This window comes from Hipposideros armiger, unplaced genomic scaffold (genome assembly GCF_001890085.2).
Source record: "Hipposideros armiger isolate ML-2016 unplaced genomic scaffold, ASM189008v1 scaffold_92, whole genome shotgun sequence".
NCBI classification, from domain to species: Eukaryota; Metazoa; Chordata; class Mammalia; order Chiroptera; family Hipposideridae; genus Hipposideros; species Hipposideros armiger.
In genome coordinates this window covers 349,841-370,765 of record NW_017731442.1, presented here as the reverse complement: position 1 = coordinate 370,765, position 20,925 = coordinate 349,841, and the positions used below count along the sequence as shown (strand labels likewise).

General features: G+C 42.4%; 1 protein-coding gene across 4 annotated transcripts in view; it reads left to right on the top strand.

The window, feature by feature from the left end:
* Nucleotides 1-2,019: 2,019 nt before the first annotated feature.
* GPR176 (G protein-coupled receptor 176) overlaps nt 2,020-20,925 on the top strand; it is a 90,234-nt gene continuing 71,328 nt past the window's right edge. Inside the window, exons 1-2 of one of the 4 annotated variants that reach the window (XM_019645087.1) lie at nt 3,039-3,116; nt 15,416-15,555. Coding sequence is in view for 2 of the 4 variants with exons in the window: in XM_019645085.1 (XP_019500630.1) it covers nt 2,786-3,116 (331 nt within the window). In the remaining 2 variants the exon portion in view is untranslated. Of the gene's footprint in view, nt 3,117-6,362; nt 6,494-15,415; nt 15,556-20,925 lie in introns of those variants that run through there. The other 3 variants (XM_019645086.1, XM_019645088.1, XM_019645085.1) reach the window with 3 other exon arrangements.

The following is a 20,925-nucleotide window of genomic DNA, read 5'->3' as shown; positions in this document are numbered from 1 at the left end:
GGGACTCACGGCAGCCCAGCTCCAGGTTGAGCTGTTGTTCAGCATCTTAGCTGTAGAGGGCAGTGTCGCTGGCCCTCATATGTGGGGTCCGAACTGGGGCCCTCTGGCGTCCCAAGCCAGCTCTTAACCAACATGCCACTCGCTGATCCCAGATCCTCAACTTTTCAGCTCCTCCAGCTGATGTCATGTGGCACAGAGACAAGCTGTCCGAACGAGCCTTGCCCAAATTGCGTACCTGTGAGTGAAAAAAGGATTGTTGCTTTTTTAGGCCACTAACTTTGTGATAAGTATAAATAACACTACTATAGACACTTAACATATATTTAAATCATGTCTGATTTCTTAGATGAATCTTAAATTCTTTTGTAGCCAGTGAAAAATTCATATAGCACATAGCCATAGAAATCATGCCACTCTATTCCTGTCCTCAGTTCTATATTTTCACAAGCAATCCTTCAAGTCTGAGAATCATGGTGACCTCAGCTGATCAGGCTACTTCTTGATTCAACTAACCCTATACTCTAACACCAACTTAGGGGCTGTAGAGAATGTATTTTTTCAGAATAAAAAAAATGAGAAGTTTCTTGCTTTATTCAACACTCTTTACACCTGCAAACTTGACACTTTCCTACACCTGTATCTCAATCCTTCTTAGCAGTTTTGAATAGGGGGTAGCCGATGAAGGTGGGTAAAAGGGGTGTTTTTACAGCTGTTAGTTACTAAACAACTCATTTATACACATTCTTCCCCAACCCTTCCTAAAGGAATGTGCTGGATGTTGGTGAATTATTATCCTTTTCGTTTTGTAATGATTATAGTGTAAGGGTTTCCATCTTGGAATATATGTTAGGACTCCCAGAACAAATTTTAACTTTTTTTTTTGAAAATACAATTAATAAGTAATTATCCCTCTCCTCTTTTTTGGCCTCCAAAATGTTTAAAATAACTGCTTACCTGGAGGGTTATTATGTATAGGTATTTTGAGACTCCAAAGACGTACAAGACATGGTTTTTTGCCCTTTCAAGACCAGTAATAAGGGTCACCAGTGAAAGTGAAGTAGTCATATTGTAGTATAATCAGCCTTGAGGCAAACCAAGAAATAACTAATTTTAATCAACTCTTAACTCTTGCTGTTAATTGATTTCAAGGTTTTTTTCAAAATGTGTCAGAAATCCACAAAAACCAAAAAGTTGATATTTTGACTATTTTATGCATCTAATAGTAACGATTTGAGCTGCTTTGTATATAAATGTTAGTTTTATGTATAAAAATTTCGGATATATTCATTCAGATATATCCGACCATCGCAGCAAAAGGGTTAATGTTAGTCCTGGGACCTAGTCCTATCAGTCAATATGTCAGAGCCCTCAACCACGTCCTTCCCTTATTAAAAAGCCAGTTTCCATTAAGTCAAAACAAGCAAATCTTTAGCTGTGTTTTCCTGTCTCATTTCTCCTTTTCTCTTCCCCAGATCCTTTTCTCTAGATGCTCGTACACATTCCTTTTCCCATTCAACTTCTCTTACCGTCTTTAGCTTCCATTCTTTTGCATCAGCCCGCAGGAAGTTGGCTCCCTCCCAATTCCTCATTCCAGGAATCCATCAGACCTGGGTTCTATCGTGTACCTTTTATACGTGAGTCTCAATAAAAGAGCCCAGGATTGCATTCCTAAATTTCATCTTTCTTAAATGCTTCAGCTACACCCAAGGCTTGACTGAGGGGAGACTGGGCTCCCAGCCAAGGTGACAGCGTCCTGTACACTATAAGCCTCAGGCAGCCCCTGCTGACGAGGGAGGGGACCGTGAGGACAGCAGGAAAGGAAGTGAAGCCTGGAAGGAGCCGCCCGTTGGGCCACCGCGGCCAGACAAGGATACCCCGCACCTCCCACGCTCCGGACCCGGGCAATCACGCTCAACAGGGCCAAGATGGCGTCGGTCCCCGCGGCCGCCTCGGCGTGTGGGGCGGGGCCAGGCACGTCACGTGACCACCCCCGCGGGCCGCGCGCCCCTAGCAGCCCCAGGCGCGCTCCGGGAGTCCGGCGGCCGCGCGGACCTTGCCCCTGCCCCTGTAGGGGCGTCCTGTCTAGTGCCCGTGCGGCCGCGAGGCTCCTCTCAGCAGCCGAGGGCCGGAGCGGGGTCGGAAACGGGACGCTAGGCCGTGCAGAGGCAAAGGGGATGCGGGACGGGGTCCCTGCAGCCGGCGCCGAGGCGGGAGGTCGGAGCCCCCAGTAAGGGGCTGGACCGGAGGAGACCGCGCGGGTGTCCCGGGGGACAACCAGGTGCTGAGGGCGAGGCTGTTGGGGGAGATTCAGGGCATTCTGCCTAGGCCATGGGCGCCGTCGGAGAGTCGGGGCTCCCCTCGGGGCTCCGACCACTTGGCTTGGACATTTCACAGGTTTGCCATATCCATCTAGCCTCGAAGCCTGCAGGATTGAAAAACGGCTTCAACCAAATGCCCTCTTCCCTCTAAGGAGAGGGGCTGAGCCCGTCAGCCGGGGGGACTCGCGAAGGATACCCCGGCCCTCGGGGGGTGGAAGGAGCAGAGGTTGCAGGGGGCGGCACGAGCGGAGAGCGCCCTTCTTGACCATCAAATGCTTCCTTCAGTGCTTCCATCTCCGCTGAGTGGGCTTGGCTGCGCTGACCACTCGGGAGGAGGGACGGACGATGCTCAGCGGGCTCTGATCGTGCCGCCTTCATGTGGCTGCTGACGGGGACCCAGGAGGGTACGGGCATGGGGCGCAGCCTCGCCCCCCTCTCTCCCCGCCTCCCAGGCGCCGGGGCTGGAGATGTGGAGACGTGAGGGGACCCGCGGCTGCCCCTGGTTCTCCAGGACTCCCACCAGGCACCCGCGCGTCCCCCCGCGCCCGGGGCAGGAGAGACTGGCGTGGGGCTCGGAGGCAGGCGGAAGGGCTGGCGACCAGCAGAGCCGGGGCCCCAGCCTCGCCATGGGGCATAACGGTAGCTGGATTTCCCGAAACTCCAGCGAGCCGCGCAACGCGTCGGGCGCGGAGGCGGCGGGCGCCAACCGCAGCGCACTCGGCGAGTTCGGCGAGGCGCAGCTGTACCGCCAGTTCACCACCACCGTGCAGGTCGTCATCTTCATAGGCTCGCTGCTCGGTAAGCCGTCCGCGGGGGCGCCTCCTGCGGGGCGGGCGGGTGGAGGCTTCTCCGAGGGCACAGGCTCCCATCGAGGCCCTATATGGCAAAGTGCAGGTACTTGAAGGAGGTTTAAGAATGCCGAGGTAACTGCAGGGAAGTTAAGGAGGGACGATCGACTCCAGCCCTACGTTGGAAGCAGAAGAGTTGCGGTAGGTTTTTGGCCCGGCCAGAGGACGGTGCCTGGTCCAGGTGGAGGTCAGCCTCCCCAGGCGGCCCTTGCGGAACGCTTCGGGATGAGCGCAGAGTTGTGCCCGTCATTCCTTACCTCCCGGGTGCCAGGGTGGAGCGCCGGCTCCGGCTCTTGTTTACAAACAGAGGAACAAAGCTTCTGTTTTATTGCTGATGACTGATGTGTTTTCCTCTCCCATCTATTCCCTATCTGTAAAATTATTTTGAAAGAGCCTTATTTTGCGCGTTTTATGGCTTGCTTCAAGGGAACATCAGCCTGCTGGTAAACAAGCCTGTGGAGTTAAACTGCGTTGCCTTCAAATGTTTTTTAACCCCCACACAAAACAAATACCAGTTAACTTCTCTACCTACGTTTTGTTTGAAGCACAGAATAAAAACAGGATAAAAAACACAAACACCACACACAACATCTTTAGGTATTCTTGTTCAGGGAAGAAAAAAGATCACTGAATTGAAATGAGCTGTTAGTAAAAAAACGTTTGTCCACTAGTGTGAGAATTACCAGTACTTCTGATAGCTACTCTTTAAGTGATAGATGATACAATCAGTATTCATTTCTGTTGAGGTTTGTTGAACATGTTGCATATTACTTGGCAATATGTGGCTTCCCTTCAAATGTAAATTCTCTGATGTGGCATGTATAGGGATGTAAAACGATTGTTTGTGATTATGTGTGATTTTATGGCCAAGAGCAATCTTAAAGTTTCAGTGTAGAAATAGATTACTTTTTTTGTAGATGCCTGTGAATTTCCATGGAAATCAAGGTAACTGAAATTAAAAAGACAATGGAAGAATTTTAAGTGTTTGGAATTTCCTTTCATAATTTCTCTAACAGTCACCATCTTGTTCCATTCTATCATATTTATCTTCCACTTTTTGTCATGAGGGCATTTTCAAGAGTAGACATCAATGTGGCTATATCTAGATTGTGTGTGTGTGTGTGTGTGTGTGTGTGTGTGTGTGTGTGAAGATGTGTTTTTATGAGTGGAACATTAGAGGCACATTAACAAAGCAAAAGCTTGTGTTTGAAATACTTTCAATATTCATTTAACAAACAACAAATACTGAACACCTGCTAGGTACCAGGCACAGTGCATTGTGGATTATTGGGAGTTAAGTTCCAGTATTGTCACATTTACTTAGATTATTGAGGAGGCAAGTAGAAGTGCCTGAATTTTTATTTCTGTAGGTTTTCTCATTACTCCTAAAAGAGAATTCCATTGCTCCTTTTCATTTTCAGAAAAAGTATAAATATGGTTAATTTCCTAGAAATCAAAAGGCAGAGAACTTGTGCAAAAGTGAAAGGCATTTCTGGCTTCCTTAAAAGCTTAGCTAAATAACATTGTCCTGTGAACCTTTTACTTACTGGTATTATTGATTCATTGTTCTCTGAGGATTTGACCCATACAAACATATCTGGTAATGACAGTTGAGGCTCAGAGCTTAAGTTCTAAAGTCATGTGCAGTCAGTTGTAAGGCAAGTAAACTTGGGAAGCATAATCTTATGAAACCCAAAAACAGAGGAAAAGCACATATTAGGAATGAAAAGATTTATCATGGAAGAATCTGTAAGGCCAAAAAGTAAATGGAGGATGGTATCTAGAATAGCATATATCTCTGATTTAATTTAATTGTTTGCCCTGTCCCAAAACACAGATGAATGAGTTTTGGTTATTTTTTCCCTTTAAACAAATTCAGATATACTTCCTATATTCTCTAAATAGAATTTTTCATTGGGATTTCCAGAGACCCACTATTATGTGAAAATAATTCTCTGAGGGTGAAATTTCCCCTCTTTTCCATCATAGTCATTCTGGCTGATCTATAATCAAATTGACATGAGACGGATTATTAGGAGTAAATAACCAAATTTATTGCTTGTGTACATACAGGAGTTCTGTAAGAATGTAGGACCTGAGGACAGATTGGGAAATTGGGGCCTATATGCCATCTTTAGCTAAGGAGAAAGGGGGTAAGGTGGTTTGGACATTAAAGGGAAGGTAGGCAATTCACAGATAGATGAGAAGGAGCAAACATTTGGTAAACAAATTCTTGCCAGATCACCCAGAAACAATGGAACTCTGAGGTTATTCTAACAAACAGACTGCTAGGTTCCTTCCTGTGTGCCACACTTCATTCATGTTATGGTAAAGGTGATGCTCTTCCTGGTGCAGGTTTTGAAATCTGAATTCCTTTAGGTAGATAACAGGGGGAGTCAAAGGTTCTCCTGAGTCTTTTGTTCCTTAAAAATAACCAGCTTAAAATAATTAATATCCCAAAAGGCATATTTTGGGGGTGGTAAACTCTCTTCCCCCTCATATTTTTTTGTACTATTGACATCTTACAGCTCTTTTTGTGCCCTGTATTAGGAAAAATCCCCAACAACTTGGAATAACTATAATCCAATCATAGGGAATATTAATTGCTGTGTTGAAAATGAACTCAATTGTATATATTCAAATAATGCCTTTTGGTGGGTTTGTGTAAACTAGTGTTTTGTCAGCCTTCTTTATGCAAAATCTTGGGATATCTTCAGATATGCTGTAGATCTTGAAAGAGAGTCAGGTAATTTATATTGCCCTTCAGTAACATATGGCACAAACCACTTTAAGTTGTGAACAGTGTGAAATCAAAGATAAAAGGATTTGGAATTACCATTTTCAATAAATGCTTTGGATCTAACTCCTCAGGATTGATCTTTCTTCCCCATTCTCCTTGGATTTATAATCCACGGGTATGGAGTGCTGGGACCCTTTCTAGAGCTTTGACTTGAAAAAGGTCAATGGTTGTGACCAAGCCTATTACCTTTAAGCTCCTCCTGCCCAAATTGCCTGTCATCTATGCTTATTATCATTGGAGGCATTTAGGAGATTTTTATAAATAAAATTAGCACTGTGGACGATAGCTAACAAGTATATATCCCACCCTGAAATTTATTTTAAAATATTTTAAAATAGAGAAATCAGGCTTTCTTTCTCTTGCCAAACCATCATATGTATGGTCCTTATTTTTAAGGTATATATCCCCTTTCCTTACCAATGGTCTATAGTGAACCAGCGTGAAATTGATGACTCCAAGTAAACATCCAACTTGTCTGTGCCCTGATCGTTTGAAGTGGCTATTGAAGTATTCATTTCAAAGGAAAGGTGAGGAACTGACTTGTTGATCTGTTTACTCATGCTTGTTTATAGTCTTCAAACAAAACCATATTGGATATAAGCAGTGTTCATGGTACTTCTTTGACAGAGAAATATAGTTGTGGGTAATTCTTGGAGTTCCTTTGTTACATGTTTGATAGAAACAATGTTAATACTAGTTTGTGCTTATAATTCATAATGACACAGGATGATTTTTAGTTAACCACAATTATAGCCAATAATAATGTAATGTCAACAGCCTTATTCTGTTTGCTTTTTCTGTTTTTGGTATGCCTAGAAACCCAGTAGAGTATATCTAGAATAAGATGTTCTGAATTGACCTAAGGAATTTGAAATGGTGAGGTCAATAGTTATCAGCCTGGGTAGGTGAACTCCTAATGTATTGAATCATATTGCCTCGCATTGTCTTTGATTTACATATGATGTATGCATTCCCATCTTTTCTTTTATAACTAATATGTTAAGCGTAGAAAATCAATCTGACTTCCATCTGAACGAAACACTTTTGGTAACCCTGTACTTCTCCTTTCTAAGCCTTCAGTATATCTACTTTCTAATTCTTCCTACAAATTAAATCCTACTGTGAAAACTTAAAAAAAACAACAACCAGCTTTACTGAGATAAAATTCATATGCTACACAATTTATCCAATTATAGTATACAATTGAATGGTTTTCAGTATATTCACAGAGTTTGCAACTATCACCTCTACTAAATTCAGAACATTTTTATCACTCCAAAAGAAACCCATTAGCGGGGCCGACTGAGTGGCGCATTGGTTGAGAACTGGCTTGGGATGCCGGAGGGCCCTGGTTCAGATCCCACATATGAGGGCCAGTGACACTAACCTCTACAGCTGAGATGCTGAACAACAGCTTGATCTGGGGCTGGGCTGCTGTGGGTCGCCCAGGACAGCGTAGGCTGCAGTCCCGTGCTGCAGTGGGCTGCCATAAGCTACCATGTGTAGCTAGCAGCCAGCCAGCGTGAGCAGCCAGCAGCTGCGGTGAGTGGCCAGCAGCTGCGGTGAGCGGCCGTCCAGAAGCCGGCGACTGATCTGCCTCGCCTGGGAAGAGCACAATGATGGTGCCAAATTGGGCCAGTGACGCAACATCCTCCACAACTAGACTGAAGAACAAAAAAAACAAAAACAAACAAAAAAAACAACAGCAACTTGTTGGTTCCCCTTCCCCCGATTCTCCAGCGCTGTTCCCCTCCCCCAATTCCCCAATTTAAAAAAAAAAAAAAACAGAGAAAATTAGAGAGAGAACTTTAAAAAAAAAAAAAAAAAGAAAAGAAACCCATTAGCTTTTCATTTCTCCTCAATATTCCAAGCCCTAGGCAACCACTGATCTACTTTCTGTCCCAATGGATTTGTCTTTCCTGGACATTTCATATAAATGGAGTCATATAATATGTGGTTCATTATAATTAGCTTCTTTCATTTTGTATAATGTTTCAAGGTTCATCCATGTTGTATAGCACTACTTTATTTCCTTTTTTTTACTATGTGTTTTTTAAAAAATTATTATTATTAGTTTCAGGAGTACAAAACAATATAATAGTTAGACATTTGTACCCCTCTTGCTGAATAATATTCCATTGTATAGATATACCGTCTTTTCTAATTCCATTTATCAAATGATGGATATTTGGGTTGTTTTCACTTTTTTGGCTATTATGAATAATGCTGCTGTGAACATTTGTATATTTTTTGTGTGGACATACTATTTTCTGTTCTCTTGGGTATATGGCAAGAGTGAAATTTTTGAGTCACATGGTAACTCTAAGTTTATCCTTTTTAGGAACTGCCAGATTGCTTTCCAAAGTGGATGTATCATTTTACATTATTACAAGCAGTGTATGAGGGTTCTAATTTCTCCTCACCCTGGAAGCCAACATTTGTTACTGTTTTTTGTTTGTTTGTTTTTAAATTGTAGCCATCCTACATAGTGAGTGTTAGTGGTATCTAGTGGTTTTGATTTGCATTTTCCTAATGACTAATGATATTGAGTATTTTTTCATGCCCTTATTGACAATTTGCATATCTTCTTTGGGGAAATATCTGTTCAGATCCTTTACCCATTTTAAAATTGGGTTATTTGTCCTTTTGTCACTGAGTTTAAAGTTCCTTATATATTCTGAATACTAGACCTTTATCAGATATGTGATTTGCCAATATTTTCTCTTGTTTCATGGGTTGTCTTTTTACTTATTAGTGTCCTTTGAAGCACAAAAGTTTTTTGTTTTTTGTCTTTTTTTTAAAAAAGATTTTATTGGGGAATTGGGGGAGGGGGAACAGACAAGTTGCTGTTGGTTTGTTCTTCAGTCTAGTTGTGGAGGATGTTGCTTCACTGGCCCAAGCTGGCACCATCGTTCCGCTTTTCCCAGGCGAGGCAGATCAGTCGCTGGCAGATCAGTCGCCGGCCTCTGGACAGAGCCTAGTGGCAAAAGAAGACACAACTACAAAAGTATTTAGTAGAAAAAAAATTTTACTTGCTGAGTTGGATTGCAAGGGAGTTCAGGCTTTAGAAGGATTGGCTTGCCAAATGAAATATACAACAGACATTTAAAAGAAAGGCACCAAAAGATTACCAAGTTTACAGTTACTATGTTCATTGTGGGGGGAAAAAAAAGCAGTTATCTCACATGAGTGTTATAACTTCAAAGACTGTGTCATATCTTCAGATATCTGCATTGCAAAAGTCAATAAAGTAATAAAACAATAAAGTTATTGCTAGGAGTCAGTAACGTACAAGAAAGGCTCAAAATTTCATTTATCGCGAGGACCAGAACTAGACAGAGTGGTCCTGGGTCTTTTTCATGTATGTCTTTATTTTGGGGAAAGAAAAGGGCTTAGGGAACAAAGTGTTTGGTTTTTCTCCTCCAGATTGTGGGACCTAATGTGAACCTTTTTTTCATAATGCAGCAGGGCAACATATTAGTTTTACTCTACACCAAACTAGCCAGTTTATGAAGAAATAAATTTATTATAGGTTACTAGGTTGCTTTCAGGATTTATGGGAGAGCCTGGATGCCAGAGCTAGGGACACACTCCGGAAATATGCACAGTCATACCAGTGGTTCTAGCGGAAATCATGAAGCTGTTACCATGTACCACCAGTGAAGTAAGGGATTCGACTGGAGAATCCTAGGACACAGTTGGCTCAGAAGAAACAATGGTATCTCTCATCTAGAACGTACCTGGTATATAGTTGGTGCTCAATAAGTATTGATTGATGGAATGAAATGCTTGGGCGTGGGGGCGATTAAACAGAACAATTAGTTAAATAGCCACTATCTTGATTGGCATAGGGCTTAGGAGCTTTCTGGAAATGAGCATGAATTTTGCCCACAGCTGGGACTCAGACACACACAGTCGGCATCCAGTGGACTGGAGCCGTGCTCACAAAAGCCAAATATCAGGAGAGACAGCTGGTCTCTTGATAGGAAATCTGCAAGGACTGAAGTCATAGCCTGATTTAAGTTCGAGTGAGCCTATGAAATAAGACAGGCAGTATTTTGAACCAGGCAGCATAATGTGTATGGGGATGTCGCTATAACTTTTAGAGGCTTTTGGATCCTAGACAAAGTCAAAATTATTGCTATAAGCAGCCTGGGGACATGGCCCCAACTATGGGGTAGTGGCTGAGAGGTAGAGTTGTCACCAGGGAGGTCCAGGTGGCATTTGGCTGCCTATCCTGAGACAGATGGCTCCTACATATGTGAGAAGAGTGGTGCCCTTGAGTTTCTGTCAATTATTAGGGTACTGCTCCTTCTACCTGTCTATCCAGGAAGCTCAGTGGTGAAAATGGGGTTGTTGAATAAGATCTGAAAACAACAAACAGAATATTTGACTCTAGCCAAGTGTTATGGGTTGGATGATGCCCCCTAACCCCAAAGGATATGCAAAGGCTCTAACCCCCAGTTCCTCAGAATGTGACCTTATTTGGAAATAGGGTCACTGCAGATGTAATTACTTAAGGTCATACTGGAGTAGGGTGTGTTCTTCATCCAACATGACTGGTGACCTTATAAGAAGGCTACATGAAAACAGAGACACACAGGGAGATCACTATGAGATGAGAGCAGAGTTTGGAGTTAAGCAGCTGCCAGCCAGAGGACAACCAAAGACTGCTGGCAAGCCACCAAAAGCTACAAAGAGGCAAAGAAGGATTCCCCTACAGGTTCCAGAGGGAGCATGGCCCTGCCAACACCTTGATTTCAGACTTCTAGCTTTCATAACTGTGAGTCAATAAATTTCTGTTGTTTTAAGCCACCCAGTTTGTGGTGCTTTGTAATGGCAGGCCTAGTTAAACTAATATACCAATACAACCAGCAAATATTAGGTTGAAACCCCTGATATTTGCACAATTGAATGCAGTGGGTTTTATTACAAAAGAGTCAAAGCATCTTCCGCTGATAGAATGTGAGCCAGTGGAAGAAAGACTGGTCATCACTTGTTCCATCAACTGGCATACACACAGCTTTCAGCACCTTTTTTAAAAAATTAAACTTTTTATTTTGAGAGAATCGTATATACCTGTGCTGTTGTAAGAAATAATACGGAGACACGCTGTGTACCCTTTACCCCGTTTCCCCTAATAGCACATGTGTGGTGCTGGTAGTTGTGTATGGTGGGTATTGTATCATCACCAGGATACTGACATATAGTCAAGACACAGCACATTTCTGTCACTGTGTGGATTCTTCTTGTTGCCCTTTTATATCCACATCCACTTTCCTTTTGCCCCCACCCCCTTCTTCACTCTTGGCAACCACTAATCTCATCTTCACTTGTATAATTTTGTCATTATATAGATGGAATAACAAATTATTATGTAAATGGAATAATATAGTGTTTAGTCTTTTGGGATTGATTTTTATTTTCACCCAGTATAATTCTCTGAAAATTCATCCAAATTCATCCAAACATGTATCCATGTTCCTTTTTATTTCAATTCCATTTATATGACCTTCTTGAATGAAAGTGTGGGTAACTGTACAACATTCCTGGTTATTTTTCAGTAACAGAACACTCAATTTAGTACAGTAGTCCACCCTTATTCACAGGTTTAATTTCCGAGTTTCAGTTTGCAGTCAGCTGCCATCCAAAAATACTAAATGGAAATTCCAGAAATAATTCATAATCTTTATTGTTTTTTTATTTTTCTTTTTAAAATATTTTATTGGGGACTTGGGGGAGGGGAACTGTGTTGGGGAATCAGGGAAGGGGAACAGACAAGTTGCTGTGCTTTTGTTCTTCAGTCTAGTTGTGGAGGACGTTGCTTCACTGGCCCATGTTGGTATTATCATTGCGCTCTTCCCTGGTGAGGCAGTCGCTTGCTGGCCATTGGGCGGCTGCTCACGGAGGCTTATGGCAGTTCACGAAAGTGCACGTCAGCTGCCAGCCAGCCCTGCCGCAGCCTATGCCGCTGGTAACTCACAGCAGCCCAGCTCCAGGTCAAGCTGTTGTTCACCATTTTAGCTGTAGAGGGCGCAGTGTCACTGGCCCTCATGTGGGATCTGAGCTGGGGCCCTGCTGCTCAGAGCTGGCATCCGAAGGCAGCTCCTAACCAACGCACCACTCGGTCGGCTCCATAATCTTTAAATTGAGTGCCATCTGAGTAGCAGCATGACATCTCAATGACATCCCACTATGTCCCATCCAGGATGTGAATCACCACTTTGTCCAGCGTTTCCACGCTGTATGTGTTCCCCACCTGTTACTCAGTAGCCCTCTCAATCTTGGTATTGCAGTGCTGGTAAGTGCTGGTGTTCAAGTCACCCTATTTTACTTAATAATACCACACGTTCATGTAACTTTTATTACAGCATATTATACTTGTTCTCTTTTATTATCAGTTATTGTCGTTAACCTTTTACTGTGCCTAATTTATAAATTAAATTTTATCATATGTACGTATGTACATATAGGAAAAAAGTATAGTATATACAGGGTCTGGTACTATCCATGGTTTCAGGCGTCCAGTGGCGGTCTTGGAACATATTCCCTGTGGTTAATGGGGGACAGCTGTACGTAATATGTGCAGTCTGGTGAAAGAGGCAAAGCACCAAACTTGATTGAAAATGAAAAATTCTCTCCTCCCCACAATCTTCAGTCCAGCCTGTTGTCTGGGAGATGCTTGAAATTGGGCAAAGACATCTAATCGGCTTCCTTCCCCATCTTGAGCATCTGACCAAGACTTCTTGGCCTTCCATGTTTGGAGTTGAGGTGGGACTTCATGGTGTAGGGGTAGAGAAGGAGGAAGTAGGAGCGGCAGAAAAGCCCATAAAAGACTGATCCTGTTGTAAGTGGTCTCATGCCGCCTGGGCTGTCACCTGTGCTTTGATGATAGTAATGCCCTCTCATGTTCTTCGTTAGTAGCTTACTCTGTCCTCAGCCCATGACTGCTGTTGGACCTCTAGCTTCTCTCTGCTGAGGGCTGTTTGCCCCTGCAGTGAACCCCTTGTAAAGTCCTAACATGACCTCATGCCATTGCTGTCACAACTTGCTCCATCTCCAGTACAAGAGAACACACATGCATCCTCGACCCTGGTAAATTCTGGGAGTGCGGGATGCCCACTTAGCCTCTTCTTTGAGCAACTCATCAGCCCATCTTTTGTCCTTCAGGTTTCTCAGACAGGAGTCAGTCACAATTCACCATGAATCCAACTGCAGGGACCACACATTAAGTTGTCTGCATGGGCTTGTTGGCGCCCCCTTACTAGGCTTGAGGGGAGAGACAGTATTCTCCTTCCTTCTTGTCTGGGTGGATGAGACTCTGTGCCCACCCACAGCTCTCTGTTTATTCTTTTTTTTTTTTTTTTTTTTAGCTGAGCCATCCTGCCACCTGTTGGCAGCTCAGCAGCAACTCAGCTCGGGCCAGGCATCGAACTGTTGTTGCTCAAAGCTCACACTCTTGCATGAGCTCTTAACCAACTGAGCCACTCGGCCGGCCCTGTTTATTCTTTTATATTATATCCTCCAGATGAGTGAGGGTTCAAGTATTATAACCAGTTGACCATAACTGAAAAATTTGTAGCCTGATCTGACACCTTTGGTATACTCTATCTATTGTATCTTGGTGCCTTGATAGATTTTTTTTTTCAATTCCAGTGACAAAATAATATGTTAAGTTAGAATTACTTTTTTTCTACTTAAAATTCATGAAGCAATGTAATTGCTTTTGGTTGAAACATTTTTGAAGTCACCTCAGTTTTTCAGGGCCCATCATCACTTCTAAGCTGTGCGAGTGAGACACTACATCTTTTTTTAAAACTCATGTATGACATGACCACTGAAATTTCAGCCTAAGTCACAAGTAACCATTCTGATTTCTTTAGGCATTCCCCCCCCCCCCATTTGTTTGATCACCATTCACAAATTCCATGACATAATCATGTATGGCTTTTTAATAAACTCTTATAAAACATAACCAGGAATGATGAATGATACAGTTGCCTCCTTTTTTACTTAGTCCATAAGAAGATGAGTTTTATAAGAAACCCAGATATATGTGTGTGTGTGTGTGTATATATATATATATATATATATATATATATTTATTTATTTATTTAAAATACATATTTTTTATATATATATAATATATTATTAGTTTCAGGTGTACAAAGCAACATTGTGATTAGACATTTACACATCTCATGAAGTGATAACCCCTACAAGTCTAATACCCATCTGACACTGTTCATAGCTATTATAATACCATTAACTATATTCCCTGTACCGTACTTTACATCCTGTGACTATTTTATGACTAGCAATTTGTACTCCCTTCACCTTTCTCACCTATCCCTAACCCCCCTCCCATCTAGCAACCATCAGTTTGTTCTCTGTATCTATGGGTCTATTTCTGTTTTGTTTGTTTGTTTATTCTGTTCTTTAGATTTCACATATAATTGAGATCATATGGTATTTGCCTTTCTCTTTCTGACTTATTTCACATAGCCAAAGTAATATTGATTAAGGTAATTTTAGGTCATTGTACCTTCTGCAATCCAAATTCCAAATAAAGTAACTGAGATAATGACTTGTATTAAGAGTGACTTTGTATTTTCTGAGTGAGGATATTTGAGGACACCTTTGCCTCATGTTAGGGGGTATGTGATATTCACTCCTTGGTTCCCTGGGTATCCCTATGGGCTCATTTGCACCTTTAATTACAGCTACTTTTTGTTGGGGCCTCCTGTGTAGTTTCTTAGGACAAGAAACACTTCTAAAGGCTGCTAAATGAAAGGAAAGAATAACTCTGAAGTCAACCTGAGTGTGAATTTAATTTCCAGGAACACATAGTTCAAGCGAGACTCAAGCAGAGACAAAATAATCAAATTTTGGTTTCCAGACCCTCTCATTGATGGATGAGAATAGTACCTTTTGTATTTGTCCTGTTGTTTCTGTGGTCTTCTCTCAACACTGCAAATCCTTAGCAACGATGATTCTACCAATTATCAGAGGCCCTAAAATGAAGCTTTCTGCCTCTGCCACATGAAAGGGCAGCATTAGGGACTAGAGGGTTAATTGCCTATTTCTCTGCAGGATGCTGTTATTGTTGAGATTGGATGGGACTTTTCTCTGAAAAGCGTCAAATCTTTTTCTTGTTAGTAATAAGCCAGTGGGCTCTAGCTGGTAAGGATCACTACAGGTGCTAAGGAAGAGTGCATTCTGGCCTGGGCCTGCTGTTGAGTGGTGGGCTGGTTGAATGTTGGTAAATCATGTTGCCTCTCTGTGATTGTAATTGCAAGGCAGAGAGTCTTAAACCCAGGGTGCATAAAAATCACTTGTTAAAAATGCACATTCCTGAGTTCCACAATCAGAAATTTTGTTTCAGTGGGTTTGCGATGGGGTCTTGGAGTCTGTATTTTCAGTGAACATGCTATGTGATTTTGATACAGGTGCTTCATACTTTAACATTGATCTAAGGATGCCCAACCGAAATCTTAGTGTCTGTGGAGTGACAGGTGAGCATCTCCCCAGGAGTCAAGCAATGAGGGTAGATGTCAGGAGGATGAAGGGAGAAGACTGGTTATTTAAGGTAAGTGTGTGAATCATTAGAAGACTTTTTCTTTTTAAACTCCTGCGGGAAAAGTAGCTTTGCCTTCAGCCTACTTTTTCTTGTAAAGAGAGTGGTTGGGATGGGGAGGATGTAGGAATTTAATTTGGGGGTTATGGGTACCAGTTCTACCCATATTGTAATAGCTAGTGTGCTTAAGGTCTGAAGGAAATATGGAAAAAAATAGAGACTCTAAGTATGATTAGACGGCCTTTTCTCAAATCTGACTTAAAACCTTATCTCAGAATTTTGTGAATGAAATCATCTAATTTCCTAATTCTGCCCCTGTTAACCATCTCCATTTCAATCCCTAGCCTATAAGTAATAACTAAATTATTTACTCAAAAAGGGAGGAGGGGGGCTGGCCGAGTGGCTCATTGGTTAGGAGTTGGCTGGGGACGCCAGCTCTGAGCAGCAGGGCCCTGGTTCGGATCCCACATGAGGGTCATTGACACTGCGCCCTCTACAGCTAAGATGGTAAACAACAGCTCAACCTGGAACTGGGCTGCTGTGAGTCGCCGGCAACACTATAGGCTGCGGTGGGGCTGGCCAGCAGCGGGTGTGAGCTTGTGAGCTGCCATGAGTGGCCATCCGATGCCTAGCGAGCGACTGCCTCATCCGGGAAGAGCGCAATGATAATACCAATATGGGCCAGTGAAGTGAAGTCCTCCACAACTAGGCTGAAGAACAAAAGGACAGCAACTTGTCTGTTCCCCTTCCCCAATTCCCCAATACTGTTCCCCTCCCGCAATTCCCCAATAAAATCTTAAAAAAAAAAAAGGCAGGAGGGGTTTCTGATGGTGCGTTTTGAGGTATAGTAATACCTTGGTTTGCGAGCAAAATTTGTTTCGAAAACAAACTACTCGTATTGCAAGACATTGCTCATTTACCAAGTTAAAATGTATCATTGGGTTGGTGCAAAAGTAATTGTGGTTTTTGCCATCATGAGTAATGGCAAAAACCGCTATCACCTTTGCACCAACCTAATAGAAATGTTTGCTCGTCTTGCAGAACACTCGCAAACCAAGTTACTTGCAATCCAAGGTTTTACTGTATATCTTTTTATAAAAGGAGTGGTGGGGTTATGTGATTACTCCCCCTTATCTGTAGGTGCTCCTTCTCTACCTCTCAATCTAATATCTCAGTATAGAGCTTCAGCTGGAATTGTTGGCTTTCAGAAACATGATAGAACTATCCGAAGCTACATAAATTGGAAAACACTAAATCATCTCTCTGCTTGATCTAGGCAGAATTAAAAAAAAAATCACAACATTTTTACTGAAATTGAAATTAAAAATTTAGACAATGGGCACCATCTCACTGAGACTTCTTGTTACATACCACTCCTAGTGATTTGGGTGTCTTCAGCTGTTTGGGCTCCACCTTCTTCTGGGATTTCTTGATACTTTAATAATTAAGGCATGAAATTTCACCCACTTGCTAACAGTCTGGACTTTCCAGTGTCCCTGAGATATTTGAAGCCCAAATGTGTCCTCCTAATACCCAGTATGTATGCAGCGATTCTCCCAAACTGGGTAACTAAGTCTTTATCAAAAGAGCCACAAAGAGTATAGATGTAGGAACACATATAAGGTAGTTAAGTGTCATTTTCAGCTTGGCACAAAAGGCAACAGAGGGGGTAAGTGGGCGATCAGAAGAACCAATTTAGAGCTATTAAACTTTTGGGACAATTATGACTAATTAGCATGCAAAACTCATTAGAATATGCACAAGGGAGCATGTGGGCAGCTTGAAAGTACACTCCATTTCAATTTGGTGTGTTTCTTAGGCCTTCTTATTGTTAATATCAGGCATCTTTAGTTTTGACTGTGGGATCTTTGTGCACTATCTCAAGTTATGGAAAGCAAAAGCTAGCTTAAGTCTCCACTGCCCCCTTTTAATCATAGCATGAGTCTTGTGCTGTTGGGGAGTTTGGCATGTAGGTTTAACTGAACTCACATATTATTCCATTGACTTCATATTAATGTCAATATGTTAACTCACACTGAGTTTAGCCATCTTCTAAAATTCCCAAGTCTTTATTTCATGTACAGCTGTTATGCTTCTTTTTCATCATCTTTGTCTTTATTCAATTTAGAGCCTGGATTAGCATTTTAATTTTATCATCATTTTAATTCATCTAAATTTAACTAAAATGTTTTAGTTCTTTGTATTCTGTATATTAATTTTTTGGGGGGAGGAGGATCCTGATTATTCCATTAATTGGCTCAGTGATACTATCTATGTATCTTTTGTATCGGCATCTAAATTATCAATAAAAAAAGTTTTGAATGATCTAGGGAGAAAAGGTTAGAGGTCCTGTCACCAGAGATCTGCAAATCCAGGTTAATTTTAATTCACTAGTCAAAATCCTTTTGGAATAATTGTTAAACCAATTATGAATGCACTGAATAGAACTATCACCCAACTCACATTTCTTTACCTTGTTTACAAAAATATTTTGAGGGTTGGCTGAGTGGCGCATTGGTTAAGAACTGGCTTGGGATGCCAGAGGACCCCGGTTCGGATCCCTCATATGAGGGCCAGTGACACTGCCCTCTGCAGCTAAGATGCTGAACAACAGCTCGACCCGGAGCTGGGCTGCTGTGGGTCGCCGGCGATGGCGTAGGCTGCAGTCCCCTGCTGCAGTGGGCTTCCATATGCTACCATGTGTAGCCGGCAGCCAGTGTGAGCGGCCAGCAGCCTCTGTGAGTGGCCGTCCAGAGGCCGGCGACTGATCTGCCTCACCTAGGAAGAGCGCAATGATGGTGCCAACTTGGGCCAGTGAAGCAACGTCCTCCACAACTAGACTGAAGAACAAAACAATAGCAACTTGTCTGTTCCCTTTCTACCAATTCCCCAGCATTGTTCCCCTCCCCCAAATCCCCAATAAAATCTTTAAAAAAAAATAAAAAAATATTTTGAGACATCTTACCAGATACTGTACTGAAACCCCAATATACTGTGTCAACTGCATCTTCTAGGCTTACTGATATAAGAAAATAAGGAAAATCTGGTATGATTTATTCTCAGTGCATCCATGTTGGCTCCTTGTGATTACATCTGACCTCCCTGTTAATAATTTATTCTAGTATCAGGTTGCCAATGTGAATTTTGCTGTATTTTTCTTCTTTCCTTTTTCCCTGCCTCCAGTCTTCTGATTCCTTTCCTATTCTCCCTAATTCCTTAAAAGTTCTCCAGGATAGGTCTGGAATAGTGCTTCTCAAGCTTCGATGTTCCAGGGAATCTGCTAGGTATCTTGTTACAGTGTAGGTTCAGATTCAGGAGTTCTGCCTGGAGTGGGGCCTGAGATCCTGTGCTGTTTATCCTTGGATCACATGTTGAGTAGCTAGGAACTAGAAGACTTGTAGAAGATGTAGACCTACATTTGAGTGCTCCTGTAGACCAGGGAGGAGGTCTCTAGTGGATAATGCTAAGTTCTTGTTCCTACACTTACAAACTCATCAGCATCCTTAGTCTCCAACAGTTATCTCCCTGGGCCGACCGAGTGGCTCAGTTGGTTAAGAGCTCACTCAAGAGTGTGAGGTGGCTCAGTTGGTTAAGAGCTCACTCAAGAGTGTGAGCTCTGAGAAACAGGTCACTGGTTCGATTCCCACATGGGCCCAAGCTGAGTTGAGAACAGGTGGCAGGATGGCTCAGCTAAAAAAAGCAAACAGTTATCTCCCTGATTCCTTTATCTTCAATGTCTCTTGCTCCCACTGGCTCCTTTGCCTCATCCTTTTCAAGGTCTTCCCCCCGCCCCGCCATAGTGCCTTTCTTCCTTCTTCAGTTCATACTTAGGCTTTTTGGGGGAACAGCCTTAAATTTCACACTTCCATTTCATCCTGTCCCAATTATTCCTCATTCAGCAACTTTGATCATGTCACTCTCCTCTTTGGAACCCTTCCCTCACATCTCCTCCCCCACCCCTGCCCCCAGCTCCTTATGGTGACATTCCACAACCTGGCTCCTGTTTCCCTCTCCAGGTCATCCCTTACACCTCACATTAGAAATTCCAAACCACCCGTGGTTCTCAGGGCACATGATTCTTTTTCTAGTCTCCTTGCTTTAGCTTTTGTTATTCCTTCATCACTGCTCTTCCCTTCCTTATCACCGGGCTGGCTTCTCTCATTCTTCAGATAGTCCTTTCACTCTGTTTCCCCTTAGAAACTTAAGCTCCTATCTCTGCTTATATTTATTATGTACGTAATTCAAGAATGATTGAAAGGAGGGGCGCTGGTGCTTTTCCCTCGAGCTGCAGCTGTACCTATGGACATATTGTAAGGAGGTATTATCCTGACATGATGGTGGGCAGTCTTCTTGAAGGATTTTAAAGCTACCAAGTCACTTGGTAAAGTCACTGTAAATCTTATTGTTAAAAGGATTTTAAACTATCACTCTGTAAATGAAGAGGAAAAAGAATAAATTAGTGTATCATTGTGTGAATTCGTCTAGCTGCCCTACACAGTATCATTGACATTATTGCTTAATGGGAATGAAGAAATAAAATAAAAATAATAAGTTTCATCAGATGTAAATATGTTCGCTAATGTGGTCCACAGAGACAGTGATGAGTGGTAAGGTTTTCAGATGATAACTCAGAACTTTGACAACATCTTGCATGGGCCACCGTTGAGAGCAGTGACAGACAGCGTCACTTGCTGGCTTAGAGAGTGGCCTCATGCAAATCACCAAGCTAATTGGGGATTCTGGACAGTAACAGGGAGTAGAGATGGAGAGCTGCCTGAAGAGATGCAGACACTTGAGGCCTTGATGTATTCTTAGTTGATTATGCAAGCTATAGAGGCCCAGGACTTGAAATAAATTAATTCCAAAAGAAAATAGGCTATGGCCAAATAAAAATTTTTAATGAAATTTAAAAATAATTCCTATCGCTGTGGTCATGATCTCTCAGGCAACAAATGCAATTTGTTATCAGATGCATCGTTGCTATGGCACTTACACATATGAGAAGGGATGGCAAAAGGTGGAATTCGAAGGGTGAAGAGGCTTAAAACCATACTTGCACAATGGTCTGAATGTGTGTGTTTCAGAGATAAGTCTTAATCCTTTGTACACAGTAGGCATTCTGTACATGTGTGTGGAGTGAATATAAAATATGTGAAATATTTAAAGTTAAATGAAGGAAACACCTTTGCTTTCTGAAGGAGTGGTGCTCTGTAGTGTGGTTTTTTTTTTGTTTTTTTTTAAAGATTTTTATTAGCGAATTGGGGGGATGGGAACAGCGCTGGGGAATTGGGGGGAGGGGAACAGACAAGTTGCTGTCCTTTTGTTCTTCAGTCTAGTTGTGGAGGACGCTGCTTCACTGGCCCAAGTTGGCACCATCATTGC